At 47.8% G+C, this 19790-nt stretch overlaps 1 protein-coding gene across 2 annotated transcripts in view; it reads left to right on the top strand.

Moving 5' to 3' along the window:
* The window catches only part of ZZEF1 (zinc finger ZZ-type and EF-hand domain containing 1), a 1404152-nt gene that overhangs the window by 663634 nt on the left and 720728 nt on the right, over positions 1 to 19790 (top strand). For both annotated transcript variants that reach the window (XM_069226690.1, XM_069226689.1), the window contains exons 34-35: positions 11493 to 11631; positions 11889 to 12054. In XM_069226690.1, coding sequence (XP_069082791.1) covers positions 11493 to 11631; positions 11889 to 12054 — 305 coding nt within the window. The remainder of the gene's footprint in view (positions 1 to 11492; positions 11632 to 11888; positions 12055 to 19790) is intronic.

Raw genomic sequence — 19790 nt, 5'->3', positions numbered from 1 at the left:
GGACCCTCCATAGGATCCCATGTATTTCTATGCTTTTACTGTTTGTTACTAAGTATATTTGTTGTTTGTAGATATCTCTGAGTGGAGATATAACAAAGTTAGGATAGTGCTAGTGTTTTAATAGAGAATACTTTATTTGTGTAACACTGTGTGGCTCTTTCTTCTGTGAACATCACTGACTGACTTGTGTGGTATTGTAAATGCTTTACACTCCTTCATGATAAGCCTGAGCTGTTCTCCACAGCTACCCCAAGAGAGCCTTGGTTATCTAGGCACCAAAACACTATCACTAAGGCTTGCCTGGACTCAGTGTAGAGCACCACACCATAGGTGTGTGCTAAAAACTGTGCCAGCCTCCTACAAAGACTAATCTCTTGACGGAAATGACATCCAAACCCCGGCTCCCGTTCAATAATGCCCTCACAGACATCCTTTTGGGTACCTGATCCAAACCCCCGCACAGGTGGTGTTGTGAGTAGGACGACTGCCCGCCCCCATCGACCCACACCATTGGGACCAAACTTTCCTCACACAACATTCCACCCCATTGAGCTAGGTGGTCCAAGCCTCCACATCCTTCAGCGCATTCACTACCACTCCCCTGGATAGGGAATCCAAGAGGCTAAACTAATTTGGGAAGATGTTTTCTTCTGCCAGCCTGGCATTATGGTCTGTGACCATCACATACCCTTTGGGTCGTTATCCCCACAATCTGTGGGACATGGTTGTGCAAGTGCTCCTCCCTAAAATGATCTGTTATTTTCACCTCATATATCAATTGAGTTGCCAGTTTTTAACCACAGCCTGATTCAGTTGCAGTCGGGGCTCTCCACACAAAGGGGACTGAATGGATTTAGAGTGGTCTAATAGGTTAAAACAACACCAGCCTTCAAATTCTGAGCAATCATATCTGACAGAGGCTTATATCTGACAGAGACTTCTAGCTGCAGATTCCTTACCTTACAATTTCCTGGTGTCAGCTTGGAATCCAGAATTTTTTGCTGAGCAGTACCTTGCGTGCACCGTCGGGTGGCATCGTTTGGATCCGCTTGGGTCATTCGGATCCGCGTGGTGTCGTTGGAGCTGTCTGTGATGTCATGGTCATCTTTAAAGGCACCACCTCAGCGCATGTACGTCAGTTCTTTTCCTTCCGCGCCGGTTAAGTGCAGGTCTGGATTCAAGCTATCCTCTGCTTTTTTTGGCAGTCCTTTTGCAACTTTTTTGTTGAGTTTTTCAAAGTCTGTGTGAGGATGACATCAAGGAAGACGGGGTTCAAGCCATGTGGTGCATGCCATCACACCATGTCGGTGACTGACCCTCACCAGAGGTGCCTCGACAGAGACCACAACTCGAAAGCTTTGAGAGAGTGGTCTCTATAGCTCGTGGCGGCCTGGCAGTCGCCATCAGTTGACGCGACTCCTAGGAGGTCACAGTCCTGATCGAGGAGGAGGTCCCGGTACCACTCCAGGAGCCCTAAGTCCTCTTCTTCACACTCAAGGTCCTCCGGGCACTCGGGAAAGAGGAAGAAGAAGAAGTCCAATTGGACTTCAACTTCGCCATGCCTGTTGGCTGACGAGGCGTCGCCGAACCGTTGCCAGGGCCGACTTCGATGCTCCCCCCCCCTTTCTGGGAGCCAGAGCGACCGCAGGGTTGGCAGGGGCCCCATCAGATTCAATGCAGCGGCTTCAGCCTCGGCACATTTGGGGACTCCAGGATCCAATACCGGATCCAGAGAGACGCCGAATACACACAGTCGGTCTCCTTTGGCGTCGCTCCCGACTTCAAGGCTCCCTGCTCTGAGGTGGAGCGAGCCCCATCGTCATCCCTAATGATCCGTAGCCGGAATGGTGTAGTTCGACTGCACCGACAAGGGCCAGATCAGTGCCTGAGGCTTATTTTTATCAGCCAGGTACAGGGAAGGAATGGGAGGTGTGCCGTGACCGTTTAGAATATGGTTTGGAGCATATGGACTGGTATGAGGAACTAGGGGAAGCCAGCGGGCTGGATACCTCTCCAGTTACTGGTATGCTCTCACCCCCTATTGTGGCTACGGAGGAGAGTGCTTCATATGCTATGGTGGTGCATAGGGTTGCTGAGGTCTTGGATCTAGATTTGCCTACTGTGCCGATCAGGACTAACCTCCTGACTGAGGTGCTTCAGCCGGGGGTTTCTACATCGTAACGGATGTTATCCTTCAATGAGGCCCTCACTTATGTCCTGCAGAGACGTGGCCCAAACCCAGCATAGGGTTCCTGTTAATAGGACAATCAGCTACCGCCATTGATCAGGTCCTAAGGATCCTAGTTTCCTCACCCAGCACCCCACCTCGGAGAGCTTGGTGGTCCAGGCCTCCACTTCCCATGGTGCCTTCCCTTCTGCTCCCCCAGATCGGAAATCCAAGAGGCTAAATGAGCTTGGAAATAAAATGTTTTCTTCCTCCAGCCTGGCGTTGAGGTCCTTAAACCCCTCATGCCTATTGGGCCGTTTTTCCCATACTTAATGGGATACAGTGTCACAGGTGCTGCCCCAGGTCTCGGAGGGCATGCGGGACACTGTCACACAAGCTGTAAAAGATGGGAGGGATGCAGTGAAGTTTACGATATGGTGTGGTTTGGACACGACCGACTCGCTGGGTAGGAGCGATTTCATTGACGATGGCCCTTCATCGCCACACCTGGCTCCGTAAGTCTGGCTTTTCGGGGGATGTCCAGGTAAACCTTATGGACATGCCCTTTGATAGCTCATGCTTATATGGAGAAAAGGCAGACCCGGTGCTTGAGCGATTCAAGGATTCTTTTGCTACGGTCAGACCCATGGGCCTCTCGGCGCATGCTCACCAGCAGTCTGCCTTTCGCCCCTTTCAAGGCTTCGGAAGGGGTGTGGTACCCGGCCACCCGCAAGTCTGCCCATCCTCCTTCAGCTCAACATCCAGTGCGAGGACGAGGTTGTGGTACCTATAGACCCAGAGGGTCTTGCCAGAGTTTGGCCAGCAGCCATCCCCACTCTTCCACAGCGCCCAAGTCCTCTTAGTATGATTCTGCAAGATCACACACATCCAGTAGGATGGAGGATTCAATTTCATTTCCCTCACTGGCGGTCCATAACATCGTACAAATGGGTCTTGCAGATCATACAGAAGGGCTGTTCCCTCACCTTACAGTCTTTCCTTCCCTTTATGCCTCCATTAATAGAACAGCTGATGGAGGATCACTTAATCCTGCTCCGCGAGGAAGTTACGGCTCTCTTGGCGAAGGGAGCCTTAGAAAGGGTCCCAGTGTCAGAAGTAGGCAGCAGTTGTTATTCCCGCTATGTACTCATTCCAAAAATGAAAGGGACATCAACCTCTTCCTCAAAAAGGAGAAATTGAAGATGATAACTCTTGCTCAGGTCTTGTCTGTCTGCCCTAGACCAAGGAGACTGGATGGTAGCGTTGGACTTGCGGGATGCGTATTTTCACATCCCGATACTGCCTGCCCACAGACGCTACTTGCGGTTCAAGGTGTGCGACAAGCATTTTCAGTTTACCGTGCTCCCCTTCAGTCTCACCAGTGCCCCTCGGGTGTTCACCAAAGTGATGGAGCTCATCTGCGCAGGTTAGGGATTTCAGTCTTCCCCTACCTTGATGACTGGCTGTTGAAGGCTCTTACGGCCGAGGCTCTCATCAACCACCTTCAGATGAAAGCAAACCTCCTGAATTCGCTGGTGTTCACTGTAAATGTGCCGAAGTCACACCTGACTCCCTCTCAGAAGCTCCATTTCATCTGAGCCGTTCTGGACACAGTACAGTTTTGGGCTTATCATCCCAAGCAGCGAGTCCAGGAAATTCAGCTTATGATACCAATGTTTCGGCCTCTGTCCTGGATTTTGGTGAGACAGACTGCAAAGAACCTGCAGTGGTGGTTAGTGAACTGCGATTGGGTCAGAAGCAGACTCCTCTCCCTTCCCCAGCCAGATCTCACAGTAGTGACAGATGCGTCACTTCTGGGATGAGGTGGCCATCTGGGAGAGGTGGAGATCTGAAGCCTCTGGTCTCTGGTGTTATCCTGCCTCCTTATCAGCTTACTGGTGCTCTGGCCGATCCAACTGGCATTGAAAGCATTTCTTCCAGTTGTAAAAGGGAAGTTAGTGCAGGTGTTATCGGACAACACCACTGCAATGTGGTACTGCAGCATGCAGGGCGGTGTGGGGTTGTGGACCCTTTGTCTAGAGGCTCTACGTCTCTGTTCATGGATGGAACAGCAGGGCATAACCCTGGTGGTTCAACACCTGGCAGGTTCTCTGAACGCCAGGGCTAACAAACTCAGCAGTCTATGCCTATCGGATCACAAAAGGTGTCTTCACCCGGAGGTGGCACAAGGACTCTTTCAGCAGTGGGGAGAGCCTTGGTTAGATCTGTTCGCAGCCGTAGAAAACGCGCAATGTCAGCAGTATTGCTCGTTGGAGTTTTCAAGGCAGCAATTGCTCAGCAATGCTTTACGTTGCAAGTGTAATTCAGGCCTCCTGTACGCCTTTCCATCCATATCACTTCTACCCAGAGTTCTCAAGAAGATCAAGAACTACCCGGCCCAAGTAATCCTAGTGGCTCCAGATTGGGCACGGAGATTCTGGTATCCCGAGCTTCTGAAAATGAGCATTGATCCTCACACGGATCCAAATGACACCCCCCAACTTTTACAGGAGTAGGATTTGCCACCAAACAGGTGGAGATGACATCCACCGTACTTTGCATTGGGGCCATGCAGAGGTTTGTCTTGTTGAGTACGACTCATGCCAGATGAGTACAAACATTTTCAGCCAAGTGCAGTAAAGGTGTTGATCGGCGTGGTCGGTCACTCATTTTGGAGCTGGGGTCTTTCGGTCCCTCCCGACCCAATACACCCAAAGGGAGACCTCGTAGCACAGTTAGCACACAGACACCTCGTCTTATGATCTGTAAAAGAGACAAGTATGATCATTCTCGCAAATAACATTTATCACCTAGTATGTACTCCCATCTCTCCTTCCCTGGTTTTATAATTAAGAGGACATTATCAGTACCCTTAGCTATAATTTCTGCTGGTTCTGGAGGATGATTTGGGGATTTTACCCACACTTTAGCACCAGGGTTTTTATCAGTTGAGCCAAAACCTCCCTCCCCACACACTGTAAGAAGAGCTGGGGCATTTCCCTTTTTTAATTTTTCCTCCATACACTGGGATAAATATAATCTGTGCAATTCTGTCTCCAGATTGTATTATCAAGTCAGTGTCTCCACTATTCAGGAGAATGGTTTTGATTTCCCCTTGGTAATCTGAGTCGATCACTCCCCTCAATACCTGAATACCTTTGAGTGCCAACCCAGATCTGGGAGCAATCAATCCGAAATTCTCCGGGGGAATCTGTATTCTAACATCTGTTTCACAGAGTGCCATGTCTTTTGGTTTCAAGGTGTAAGACTTTAAGGCATGTAGATCAAGACCTGCGAATTCTGGTGTGGCTCAGTAAGGAGGCTGGTTTTATTTACCAATACACAATGGTGTTAGTCGCCAAATGGGGTTGTAGCTGTAAGGCTGGGGTTAACATATGCATTAAAGGAGTTTCTTTTATGTTATTTAGAATTTGGAGGACTTTGTTTAAATGCTCTCTCCAGTTTTTCAAGGTTGCATCTCATAGTTTTCATAATAGGGCTTTTAGCAAGACGGTCATTCTCCCAACCAGTCCTGCAGCTTGTGGATAATATGGAATGTGATAAATCCACTCAATATTGTGTTGTGAACAATACTCTTTTACCAATTTTCCTTTAAAATGTGACCCGTTGTCACTCTGGACTTGGAGTGGGACTCCGTAATATCACATTAACAAATCCAGATTCTTGATGGTGTTGTATTTTCTGGCACGTTTGCAAGGGACGGCAATCAGGTAACCAGAATAAGTGTCCATCACTGTGCAAGCGCATTGACACTCGCGACTAGTTGGTAGTGGCCCAATGTCATCAATTTGCCATATCTGCCCCAGCAACTTCCCTCACCCCAACTGACCTTTGACTGTTTGTGGAACAGATCTCTTTTGTATGTGTTGACAAATAGGACACTGTATGATCACAGTTTTCATCAAGTCTAAGAGAATGTGCATCCCTCTAATCTCTGCCCTCCTGTAAGTGGCTTTCTTTCTCAGATGTCGACATTTTTGGTGTGCCCACTTAGCCATTCCCACCAAGTCAGAATCTGTGACTTCTGCTTCTGAGATTTTGGCTTTGTCCTCTGCAAGGGAATTAAACTATCATTCTAATGAATCGGTGGGACAGTGGGCATCTACATAATACACAAGAACAGTACTTTGCTTTAGCATTTCCCAAATGTCTTGCCACAACTCTTTGCCCCACACCTGCTTAGAATGTATTTGCCAGTTATGTGCATGCCATGTGGGAAGCCAGGTGGCTAACCCATTGGCTGTTAGACCAACAATCTGTATAAATGTGACAAGTCCCAGGCAATTCTTGTTTCAGTGCCTAATACACAGCGTGCAGTTCTGCATATTGACTACTCTTCCCTTCTCCTGTAGTAAATAACAACTTCTTGGTGACTGGGTTATATGACACCACCTTCCAATGACTTTTGCCCCCCGCATACTTGGCTGAACCATCGGTAAACCATACATGCGTCCTATCTTCAGGGGACAAGGATTCAAATGACTCACCCCATCTTACTGGTGACTCTTATCTCTGGCACCTCTTGCACAAGGGCTTGTGACACCTGTTCATGTAGAGCTGCTGTCCCTGCTGGTCCCACTCGGGCCCTGTCCTGTCTGTACCATTTCACCTGATAATACTGGCCTCCTGTGCATGTCCTAAGCAGTGAGTTATAGGTGAACTCATCACCCACTGCATTATTGGAATCTCCGATCTTAGAATCACATTATGACCTAGGGTAATTTGCTCAGTATCCACTAGAGCCCAGTAAGAAGCAAATAACTGTTTTTCAAAGGGAGTTTATCACTCTTCAGCATCTGGTTATTTTTTTGTCCAGAAACCCAGGGGCACCCTTGTACTTCCCTGTTTTTGCCACAGGCTCTAATTTGCATATTGCCCCTGAATGGTTACATGCAACTCAACGTCTCCGTCCTGTACTGGCCATAAATCTAAAGCCTGTTGAATCACCTCCTTTGCCAAGTTGAATACACAATGCTGCTGTTCTCCCCATTTAAACTCATGTTTCTTTCTTGCCGCTTTGTGCAAAGGAGCCAAAATATGACTCAAGTGAGGGATATGCTGTCTCCAAAAACCAAACAATCCAATGAATTGCTGTGTCTCCTGCTTAGTGCGGGACGTGGCAAATTATAAGATCTTTTGTTTTGCCTGTGGCAACACCTCTCTATGTCCCTGATTCCACTCAGTTCCTAGAAACTTACATTTTGAGAGGGTCCCTGTGTCTTATCTGGATTAATCATCCATCCTTTGCTCTGCAAGAGCTCCACAACCCGGTCCAACTGAGTCTGCACTTGTTCTTGTGTCTCTCCCTGAATCATCACATCGTCAATGTAATGGGTCATTTGCACCCCTGGTATGACAGATACTTCATCCTGGTGTTCTGCCACCATCCGGTGACACATAGTGGGGCTATGTACATGCCCAAAAGATAGCATCTTAAATTGTCTGCCGCCATGAGAAAAAGCAAATTGCTCCTGATTCTCAGGGGCCAGTGGTATAGAAAAGGCAGCATTAGCAATATCAATGATTGCATACCAGGTTCCTTTATGTTTTTGAATTCTTTCAATCAAAGTGATGGTGTCAGGAACTGCAGCAATCAAAGGGGGGTCTATATTTATTCAATTTGTGGTAATCAACAGCCATTCAATAGGGCCCATCAGGTCGGCACAGGGGAACCGAGGATTATTCCATTCAGTGGTGACTGGAGCCACCACACTAGCCTCCATCAACTCTTGTATAGTCTCACTTATTTCCTCATGCCTTCCCAGAATACAGTATTGCTTTAAACAAATTACCTTGGTTGCTGGGGGCATCTTCACTGGGGGTATCTCCAGATGTGTCTCTTTGATCCAAATTGATTACAACCATCATTCAAGTACAAAGTCATCCTCTTCAGAATGTCAATGCCCAGTATTTATTCTGGGAGGGGTACAATCAGAACAATATATTCTCTTTTTGGTGTTCTTCGTATTTTCATTTGAACAGTAGTCTGCACAGGCAGGGTTTGTTTTCCACCCAACCCTGTGATGGTGTAGTGATCACCGGTAAATTTTTTGGGATTTCCATAAATTAAAGAGGCCTCCGCTCCGGGCTAGACTAATGCCCGGACCCTTTGAACATTTTTGGGCTTCCAGTGTATTTCTAAATCAACGTGGGGTCTGTTATCTTTACGAGCCCATCCCTGTACTGGAGCTTGGCCTGTTTCCTAATCTGATCTAAACCTGTCAACTTTTTCCCAAGTCCGGTCTGGATATATGTTTTTATATCTGCGAGCAAATTCCTCTCCTTCCCTATTCTCAGCAGTAAACCACTTGCTGTTGAAATCTTCCTCCTCTTTCCCTCATGAAGAAACTTTTTTCTCCCTCTCTTTTCCATCCTCCTGCATCTGTGGCTGTCCCTGATTCACATGTTTATTATCTTGCTTGTTAACTTTCCTGCTGCCTTCCTTTCTGTCCAGCGCTCTCTTACGGTACATCTCCCACAAGCTTTTGGGATCCATCCCATCAATCTGCTCCTTGTTGACACCATCCTTCAGTAATGCCATAAACATGTCTCACCTAGATACCCTGTTATTATCTGTGCGACCCTCAGACCTTGAGGGTCTCTCTGGTTTGTCCAGTCTCCAAGCTCTCCTGACTCGCGAATTGCCTCCAGCACATCAGTCATTATTACCTGCTTGTAAGCTGGGGGAGTAAGGCGAATGATTTTATTTAGTTCTGAAATTGTCAATGGAGCATCTAACAAGTTATGAGCTTCATCCAAGAGAATAGAAGTTTTCATACTTTCCTCTTTACTTCTTTGCATAGCATCTCTCAAGGCCAGTCTGATTTCTGGCTACATCCCACAACTGCCAATTGTAATAAGTTAGTTGCTCCTTGATTCCCATACCCTCGAAATTGTTCCTGTATTATGGATTCAGTGCTAGGAGTATAAAACTTCCTTGCATCTCCCTCATCTAGTGCCACTCCAGAGGCACCTGTGTCTTTTAGGGAGTGCATCTCAATTCCTCCCGGGTTCTGTGGAGTGCCCGGTGTCTTCCCTCTGAATATTGGCTGTTCACAAATCACTTTCAGTTCAAGCTGGCCCCCACCTTTTTTATCACTGGAATTTGAAAAATCTGTGGATTCCCAGATATTCTCGTCCCATATTTCTGGGTTCCAGTCTAATCCTGCATTAGCAAAAGCTAGCTGAACTTTCTTTTGATTGATTTTACCTCTCTTTTTCCTATACCTGTATTGAGTGACTCTGACAGCTGCCTTCTCGGCTACAGACCAAGTATCTCCCTTATCTTGCAGTAACTTATACTGACAAGACAGCATGGTTACATTATTTTTAGCTTCAACTAGCTGTCTCTCTAATTGCTGGTTTTCTTTTTCCATCTGCCTACATTTTTCATGCTTTTTTTTATAAGCAGATAACAGGATCCAGCCCCTTCTGCCTGAAATTGATAGATCACATCCCCATTCCAAAGGTACTTTCTATAAACACAGTAAAACATTTTTGGGTTCCGCATCACTAAGATATCCATCCCAGCTTGTGCTTAAACCAGCACTGCAAATCATTCATTCGCAAAGACATTACAAGGTTGTTTGTCCCACCCTGGAATCTTATGTGAAACCTGGGAAACCGTTTTTGACTTCTTGCCAAATGTTTTTCACTTTTAAAACGTTCACTTTTCAACCCACCATCTCGTACTGCCGACTACGCCAATCTGTTCAGCTTTACTTCAGACTGAGAAGGAACTCCTCTCTGAGGGAGGACGCATTGCTCAGAGTAATCCTTTTGGGGTTGTTCTCTTTTGTCTCAGTTGTCACGGGTTCCACAGCTTGACGTTGGCAGACAAAGCATGATGTTGGATTCAGGCCCCATGGTGATGCATTTTTACTTCTTAATATCTAGCTTTACTGTGTGCATGCATAAATATACCTGGTCACTAAATATGTATATATATATATATATAATTTTTATTGTTTTTCATTGTTCATGTATTGCATTTTCTTTATTTTTATTCGACTGCTTTGATTATTTTCAGAGTTGCACGTGTGTTGCTGCATTCACACTAAATGCTCACTTTATTAGATTTGTGTAACCTGTGAAGCGCCTCAATAAATTCATTACTCAGACTAAAAGTGCTGCATTCTTTGCATTCCTTTTGCTCCGTTTCTCTCAGTCTGAAGCAAAGCAGAACAGCAGTGCTACAAACACTTTTTCAGAGAACTACAACACTCACATGTTAGCCACCCCTTCTGAGGAGGACTGCTTTACAATCTATGCAAAGCATGTGTATCTACAGCCACACATGCCTAGAACGTAATATCCTTACCTTGTAACCATCTGTTCTTGGCATGTAGTGCTGTAGATTCACATGCACCTCCCCTCCTCCCCGGACACCTGTGGCCATTGCAATTTTTTACTTTATATTCACATGGATATTTCATTACTTACACTTACTCTACAGTGTATTGTCACCCACCAGCAAGAAAACAATCTAACAATGGATTCAATGTCAATGCATATTATCACTAAGAGGAGGAGTCACTCTACCTCTTAACTCGAAAGACTTCTTTGAAGAAAAACAACTTGCACACATCGGGACCCAACATTAGATGGAAGGAGTATACTAAGGATGTGAATATACAGCACTACATGCCCAGAACAGATGCTTACAGGGTAAGTAACATGTGCCATATGTCTGGCTGTATGTTCTGGACCACAAATAGTCTATTTTGAGGTCAAGTGCCTGCATGTTTTCTTGAACTCCTGCCTCTGGCTTTAAATCTAGTCCTTACACCACATGTTCAAGTCCCCCATGATCATTCTACAGTTTGCAGGTTATGGGCCATTTAACAGATTTCTTCAAGCTCACCCCAGTGGCACTGAGCTGTTCCATTTATCATCATAGTGAGCACGCTTGCACCTGAAAGAGGAGTGGATGATGTTGGTTATATCTGTACACATCAGCAGTTCATTGTCAACCAGAGTATCTTCCCCACCCTGAAAGGTCTTTGGTGTCCCACAACTTATTTGTAGTTGGGCTCATTAGGTGAGGTTGGTTTTAGAGACTCAACTACCTCTCTTAGAAGCATTTTACAAGTAGTTTATGTGTTCTTTATTGTGAAAGACGTCATTGATCAGATTGTAGCAGACTTTCATAAAGAAGTGGAACAATTATTCTGAAATTAGCGTTGTCACTTTATGATACTAAAACCACTGTAGTCGTAGATAAACATGAGTAAAAGAACTGAAATCTAGAATGTTAAAGTTGTGTAAATAGCTAATGTGTGGCTGTGGGACTTTCATTTTCTAGATGCATATGTTTATTGCTCGCTACTGTGATCTACTAAACGTCGAAATCTCATGTGATGGATGTGACAAAATTGCACCTTGGCATCGATACCGCTGTCTGCAGTGCAATGATATGGATCTGTGTAAAACTTGCTTCTTGGGTAAGCTGAACAATCCATTGTAAGAACATTGTAAATTTAATTTAATGTAGCCTGTCCATATACTATGCCTATTATTTTTAGTTCCTACTATGGTTTATTTTGCTTTTGTACTGTTGCTAACTGAATTATGTCTGATGTTTTTTTTTTTTTATGTAATGTCTAAATCAAAAGTCCTACACAACATAATCCTCTCACCAAACTTGTTTCTAGAATGCATTTCTTTCTTGTTTTACAAAATTATATTTTATTTTAAACAGGTGGCGTCAAACCCGAGGGACATGAGGATGATCATGACATGGTGAACATGGAATATGCTTGTGATCACTGTCAAGGGCTCATAATAGGTCACAGGATCAACTGTAATGTATGTGATGACTTTGATCTGTGCTACGGATGCTATTTTACAAAGAAGTATTCTGACAGGTACTGTAATAATACATATGTTCTACGTCTACATCAGTTTCATAAATTAGTAACTCAACCATTTGCTTGTAGCATTCCAGCTAGCTCCCACTATTTTAAAATCTTTCTTTTCTGCTGAATGGAGTGTAATTGGGCAATGAATGTAGAAAAGTCAATCTTTTTGACTTGGTTACCCCCACTTTTTGCATGTCTGTCAGTGTGTGTAGACTAGACTATTTTCACTGGGATCCTGCTAACCAGGACCACAGTGATGGTGCTCTGTCCGCTAAATTTGGTTGCTTTTGTACCATTTACATCCCACACATGGCATACTGGTGTGCCCATGTAAGTCCCTAGTATATGGTACTTGGGTACCCAGGGCATTGGTACACCAGGGGTCCCCCATGGGCTACAGCATGTTATATGCCACCCATGGGAGCCCATGAAAACTATGTCTGCAGGCCTGCCATTGCAGCCTGCGTGAAAAGGTGCATGCACCCTTTCAATACTGGTCACTGCACCAGGTCACTGTAAGCCATCCCTATGGTAGGCCCTCCTAGCCCAGAGGGCAGGGTGCAGGTTCCTGTGTGTAAGGGCACCTCTGCATGAGCAGAGGTGCCCCTACGAACTCCAGTTCCAATGCACTGGACTTCATAAGTGTGGGGAAGCCATTTTACCCATGTACTGGACACACCTGTGGTCCAGCTACATAATGGTAACTCCGAACCTGGGCATGTTTGATATCAATTATGTCGGAATCATACCCCAATAATAATGCCAATATTGGTGGCATGATTCCATGCACTTTGGGGGCTCCTTAGAAGCCCCCTCTCATTATTACTCCTTCTAGTCTTCCATGGTTTGCGGGCAGCCCACGCTGCTGCAGCCCCTCAGACAGGTTTCTGCCCTCCTGCTGCTTGATGAGCTCAAGCAGGAGAAGGCAGAACAAAGAAAGGATTTCCTGAGGGAGTGGGGATGCAACACCTTCTCCCTTGGTAATAGGTGTTACAAAGCTGGGGAGGGGTAGTCTCCCCACGCCACTGGCTTGCTTTAAAGGGCACATTTGGTGCCCTCCTTGCATAATCCGGATTCCACCAGTCCAGGGAGCCCCAGTCCCTGCTCTGGTGCAAAACTACATAAAGTAAACGGGAATGACCACTCCCCTGTTCATCACCACCCCCGGGTGGTTCCCAGAGCGCCTCTAGGTGCCACTTGCTTCTGCCATCTTGGAAATAAGATTTGCAGAGGCCCCTGGGAACAGTTGGTTGGTCAGGATAGGTGTCTGACGTCAGTGGCCCCCTGCAGAGTGATGAAGCCCTCTGCAGAGTGATGAAGCCCCCTGCAGAGTGATCAAGCCCCCAGCAGAGTGATCAAGCCCCCAGCAGAGTGATCAAGCCCCCAGCAGAGTGATCAAGCCCCCTGTTGGGGCTATTTAGGGACTCCCTTTTGGTTGGGTCCCCAGATTTAGCATGCAAGACCTCTACCAGGACTCCTGTGCATCGATCTCTTCTGCCTTTGGCCACAGGAACTGTTGCTGGACTTCACAGGAACCAAACATGCCTGCAACTCCTGAGACGACCTTGCCTCGCAGCATTGTTTCTTCAGCTCCTTCCAGTAATTGCAACGTTTCCACACCTGTGAATCCTATGGGGTTGGCTAAACTTCAGCGACACCAAAGAAGTAAGAAGGAATCTCTCTTGGAATGAAGGAGTCACTCCTCTGCATCCGCAGGCACCTAATGCAACAACATCCGGCTGCTGGGATCTGCTCTCCACAGGAACAGGGTCGATCCTCCAACATAAGTTGTGGTTCTGAGTGGTCCTCCCTGCCCTCTGTCCAACTTGGGAGACGGTAAGACCTTGCCTCTCCTTGCAGGACAGTACCCCTGTACACTGCAACTCTTGTCGTAACCAAGGCTTGTTGACTCTTGATCCAACGGATCATCAGGCTCCAAGTAGCCCTGGCCTCAAGCACATCACCCTTGCAAGGACAGTCTCTCCTTTGCTGCTCCAGCGACATGGCAGTCCTCTCCAGGTGTGCTGACTGGGCCTCACTGCAACTTACTGTGCCTATTGCCAGTGGGTTGCCTTTGGGGGTTGCGACTAGGGCCCTAGCTATTTTCTACTATTTCCTTCCAATGCTTGTTTTTCTATGCTAATTCCTAATACTTACTGTGTGTATATATAGTGTGTACTCGCCTCCAGTTGGGGGACTGCCTATAAATAATCTAGTTCAGTGTTACTGTAATAAAGTACCTTTATTTTTGCAACACTGTGTGGTTGCTTTAATGCGTGGTAAGTTACTGTGTGACTGCTGTGGTATTGCAAGTGCTTTACACGCCTCCTAGATAAGTCTTGGTTGCTCACCGCAGCTACCACTAGAGAGCCCTGGCTTACTAGACACTGTCTAAATAACTAATAGGGGTTTGCTTGGACCTGGTATAAGGTGCAAACACCAAAGATGTCCACCACACACCAGGCCAGCTTCCTAAAGTAACTGAATCCTAAAGTATAATTACGACCTATCTGAACCCTGTAACTTCGTCGGAAGGTGTCTGAGCACTTCAACTACTGTTTATAGTTTCTTTCCTTAAGGTACTTGATTGTTGTTTGATTGCAATTTTTGAAGCAATTTAAACATATAGATTTTTCTTTTATCCTTCATTTGTTCTGAATTTTTTTTTTTCTCTAAGTGTTAATTTGCTTAACAACTAATCTGTATGAGTTAAATCTGTTTTGTCTCCTCATGTCCTTTAAGGGGCTTTCAATCACTCTTTCTTATTGTATAAATTGGCAGTTTATTAATGTTAAACAACCCCTCTCATGTCTACATAGGAATTTCCAAAGTCTAACATTAAATGAAAGATGTGACTCCTATGAAGATAGTCTTACCTTTATACGTCCTCAAAGGATTTCAACACAGTTGCTGATATTACATCTCCCAGCTGCAGTATTCCTGTAGTGTTCCATAGTTTGAACCATTGTAATGCTGCCACTTGAATCCAACTTTTCCCTGAATACTGGGAGGTTTCTTTAGGTATCTTCTATCTGATAGAGACTTCTAGCTGCATGTTCCTTACAATAGAATTTCCTGGCACCAGGTTGGAATCCGGGACTTTTTGCTGAGCAATACTCCTGCACTCCATCTGGTGGCTCTGTTCGGTTTTGCGTGGCGTCATCGTTGTCTATGACATAACGGTCACCTGTAAAGGCACCACCCAGGCATGCTACGTCAGTTGTTTTCCTTCTGCTCTATTTAAGCACAGATCTGAGATAGAGTTACCCCTCTGTCTTTTTTGATCTGCGATTTTTCAACTTTTTGTCGAAGTTTTTTTGTCTGTGCGAGGATGTCATTGAGGAGGATGGAATTCAAGCTGTGTGGTGCTTGCCATTGCACCATGTCAGTGACAGATCCCCATCTAGTATACCTTTGATGTCTCAATCGAGACCATGGATCCATGACCAAGCAAGTCAATCCATGACCAAGCAAGTCAACGCCGTGTCCTCCGCCTGCTTCCTCACCCTCCGCATGCTCCGCAAGATCTTCCGCTGGATCCCCGCCGACACTAGAAAAACCGTGACCCACGCCCTCGTCACGAGCCGCCTGGACTACGGCAACACCCTCTACGCCGGGACCACAGCCAAACTCCAAAATCGCCTGCAACGCATTCAAAACGCATCGGCACGCCTCATCCTCGACGTCCCCTGCAACAGCCACATCTCCGCACACCTGAGACACCTGCATTGGCTCCCAGTCAGCAAAAGGATCACCTTTCGACCTCTCACCCACGCACACAAAGCCCTCCACAACAAGGGACCGGAATACCTCAACCGACGCCTCAGCTTCTACGTCCCCACCCGCCTCCTCCGTTCCTCTGGTCTCGCACTCGCTGCCGTCCCTCGCATCCGCCACTCCACGGCGGGTGGGAGATCTTTCTCCTTCCTGGCAGCCAAGACCTGGAACTCCCTCCCCACCAGCCTCAGGACCACCCAGGACCACTCCGCTTTCCGGAGACTCCTAAAAACCTGGCTATTCGAGCAGCAGTAACCACCCCTTTCCCCTAGCGCCTTGAGACCCGCACGGGTGAGTAGCGCGCTTTATAAATGTTAATGATTTGATTTGATTTGATGGATTGAAGCCATGCTCGGACTGCCGGGCCATGGCTCCAAAAGCTTTGAGGGAGCGGTCCCTGAAGCTTCTTGTGGTCTTGAAGTCGACATCAACAGGTGCGACTCAGAGGAGGTTACGATCTCGGTCGAGGAGAAGATTGCACGACTGCTCCAGGAACCACAAGTCCTCTTCGTCCTCCTCAAGGTACTCTGGGCACTCAGGAAAGAGGCACAAGAAGAAGAAGTCCAAATGGACTTTGACTTTATTTTGCCTGTTGGCCGACAAGGCAAGTCTGCAACGTCCCAGGCACGGTTCTGCTGAATCGTTGCCAGGGCCGACTCCGAGCCTCCCCCCCCTTTCCTGTAGCAGGAGCACCCCCTGATCAGATGAAGGGATTTTACGAGGCCATGCGCCACATGCTTGAGCGGGCCAGCCCCATTGGAGCGCCTTTGGGGCCCATGGGGGTCGGAGGAGGCTCCATCAGGTTCCTTAGGGATCTGATTCCAGATTTGGAACGGCACCAGTTGCACACAGTCGACCATCTCCGATGCTGTTTCCGGAGTCAACATGGCCAGGGCCATTGAAGTCCACCAGTGCTAGCCCCCTTTTGACCTCTGGTGATCCGGAGCCAGAACGGTGTCGCACGGTGCAGATTCCCGCGCTGACGGCACCCTCAGGTGCCAGATCATTACCTGAGCCTTTAATAGTCCAGCCAGGCACTGGAGAGCAATGTGAGGGGTCTGTGGACCCTTTAGAAACAAAGATGGAGCCTAGGGACTGGCTTGAGGAACTAGGATAGGCCAGTGGACTGGACACCTCTCCAGATTCTGGCTTGCACTATCCCCCTACTGTGGCTATGGAGGAGGAGGCATCCTGTGCTGTGGTGCTGCGAACGGCAGCGGAGGTCCTGGACCTCGAACTTCCCTCGGTGCAAGTCGGGACTGACGTCCTGACGGAGGTTCTTCATCCAGGGGCTTCCTCATCCAAACCAATGTTGCCCTTTTTTGAAGCCCTCACTGATGTTCTGCTGAGCACCTGGTCCAAACCCAGCACAGGAGCACCTGTAAATAGGACAATCGGCCGCCACCATTGCCCAGCTCCGGGTGACCCTAGTTTCCTCACCCAACACCCTACCCCTAAAAGTTTAGTAGTCCAAGCCTCCACTTCCCAGGGCGCTTTCCCTTCCGCACCCCCGGATAGAAAATCCACAAGGCTGGATCAGCTTTGGAGGAAGATCTTTTCTTCCAGCTGCCTGGCATTGAGGTTGGTGGGCCATTTTCCCCACAATCTGTGGGATACTGTGGCGCAAGTGCTGCCCCAGGTCCCGGGGGATGTACGGGCCATTCTCTCCCAAGAAATGAAGGACAAGAGAGATGCAGCGAAGTTCACCATACGTGTGATTTAGACACAACTGATTAGCTGGGCAGAGCGATTTCGTTGACGGTGGCCCTTCGGTGCCACGCCTGGCTACGAACATCTGGCTTCTCGGGGGATGTCCAGGCAAACCTTATGGACCTGTCCTTCGATGACTCACACCTACTTGGTGACAAGGCAGACTTGGCGCTCGAGTGCTTTAAGGACTCCGGGGCTAAGGCCAAGTCCTTGGGCCTCTCGGCAACCCCTCGCCATCCGTCTGTCTTTCGCCCCTTTCATGGCTACAGAAGGGGTGGGGCAGCAGGCCATCCACTGGCCAGCCACCGTTCTCCGCCAGGCCAACAGCTTGTGCGGGGATGCGGTTGTGATGCCTTCAGACCCAGAAGTCATCTCCCACCCAGCCCCCTACCTCCACAGCATCCAAGCCCTCCTAGTGTGATTCTACAAAACCATACTTGTCCAGTTGGAGGGAGGATAAGTCATCATCTCCCTTAGTGGTGGTCCATACCATCAGACAAATGGGTCTTGCAGATCATACAGAAGGGCTACTCCCTACCCCTTCCAGTCTTTTCCTTCTTCAGTGCCTCCCTCAAAAGTACAGCGGATGGAGGATCATTTGGTTTTATTCTGCTAGGAAGTTACGTCCCTCTTAGCCAAGGAAGCCATAGAAAGAGTCCTGATATCAGAAGTAGGCAGTGCTTGTTATTTCTGCTATTTTCTGATACACAAAAAGTATTTGCCCTATTCTGAATTTGAAGGATGTCAGTCTCTTCCTCAAAAAGGAGAAATTCAAAATGCTCACTCTAGCTCAGGTCTTGTCTGCCCTAGACCAAGGAGACTGAATGGTAGCGTTGGACTTGTAGGATGCATACTTCCACATACTCATCCCCGTCCTGCCTGCCCACAGGCATTAGTTGCAGTTCACGGTGGACCACGAGCAATTTCAGTTTACTGTGCTACCTTTTGGCCTTACCAGTGCCCCTCCAAGGTGATGGAGGTGGTTGCAGCTCATCTGCGCAGCCTAGGGGTTTCAGTCTTCCCCCACCTTGACGACTGGCTGCTGAAGGCTCCTTCGCCCCAGGCTGTCGTCACCCAACTTCAGACTATGGCGAACCTCCTGCATTCGCTGGGGTAAACATGCCGAAGTCACACCTGACTCCCTCTCAGATGTTCCCTTTCACCAGGGCTGTTCTGTGGAAAAGTAGCCTCTTTCTAGCATGGTTACCCCCACTTTTTTCCCTGTTTGTCAGTGTGCTTGACTGTGTTCACTGGGATCCTGCTAACTAGGACCCGAATGATTATGTTGTCTCCCTACTAACTTGGTAACTGTACCTTTCTCTCCCCACAATTGGCATACTGGTGCCCCATGTAAGTCCCTAGTATATGGTACCTAGGTTTCCAGTGCATTGGGGTACCTGGGGATCCCTATGGGCTGCAGTAGTTATTCTGCCAACCATAGGGAGCTCATGCAAAGGGTTCTGCAGGCTTGCCATTGCAGTCTGCGTGAAGTGGGTGCATGCACCCGTTTTCACTACAGTTCATTGTACCAGGTCACTGTAAGTCACCACTATGGTAGGCCCTCTAAGCCCAGAAGGCAGGGTGTAGGTACCTGTGTGTGAGGACACCCCTGCACTAGCAGAGGTGCCCTCACAAACTCCAGGCCCATTTTCTTGGACTTGCAGGATGCCATATCACTACCTATGTCCAGCTACATAATGGTAGCTCCGAACCTGGGCATGTTTGGTATCAAACATGTCAGCATCATACCCCAATACTGTTGCAGTAGAAGACCCCAAGCATTGCTACCACCAGTCTTACAGATTTTTCCAGGCAGCCCCAGCTGCTGTCACCCCTCAGTCAGGTTTCTGCCCTCCTCCTGCTTGATCTGATCAAGCCCAGGAAGGCAGGACAAAGGATTTCCTTTGGGAGAGGGAGGTAACACCCCCTCCCTTTGGAAATAGGTGTGACTGGCTTGGGAGGGGTAGCCGCCCCAAACTACTGGTATGCTTTGAAGGGCACATTTGGTGCCCTCCATTCATATACCAGTCCACACCGGTTCAGGGACCCCCCCAGGACCTGCTCTAGCACGAAACTGGACAATGGAAAGGGGAGTGACCACTCCCCTGTCTGGACCCACCCCAGGGGTGGTGTTCAGAGCTTCTCCAGAGGGCCCCTGGGTTCTGCCATCTTGTTTCCAAGGTTGGCAGGGAACTCTGGAAGGATATGAGTGGCCAGGCAAGGCAGGTGACCTCAGAGCCCCTCCTGATAGCTGC

The sequence above is a fragment of the Pleurodeles waltl genome, chromosome 3_2 (genome assembly GCF_031143425.1).
Source record: "Pleurodeles waltl isolate 20211129_DDA chromosome 3_2, aPleWal1.hap1.20221129, whole genome shotgun sequence".
Taxonomy (NCBI): Eukaryota; Metazoa; Chordata; class Amphibia; order Caudata; family Salamandridae; genus Pleurodeles; species Pleurodeles waltl.
The sequence above is the reverse complement of the archived record's forward strand: the minus strand, read 5'-3'. Positions and strand labels throughout refer to the sequence as shown.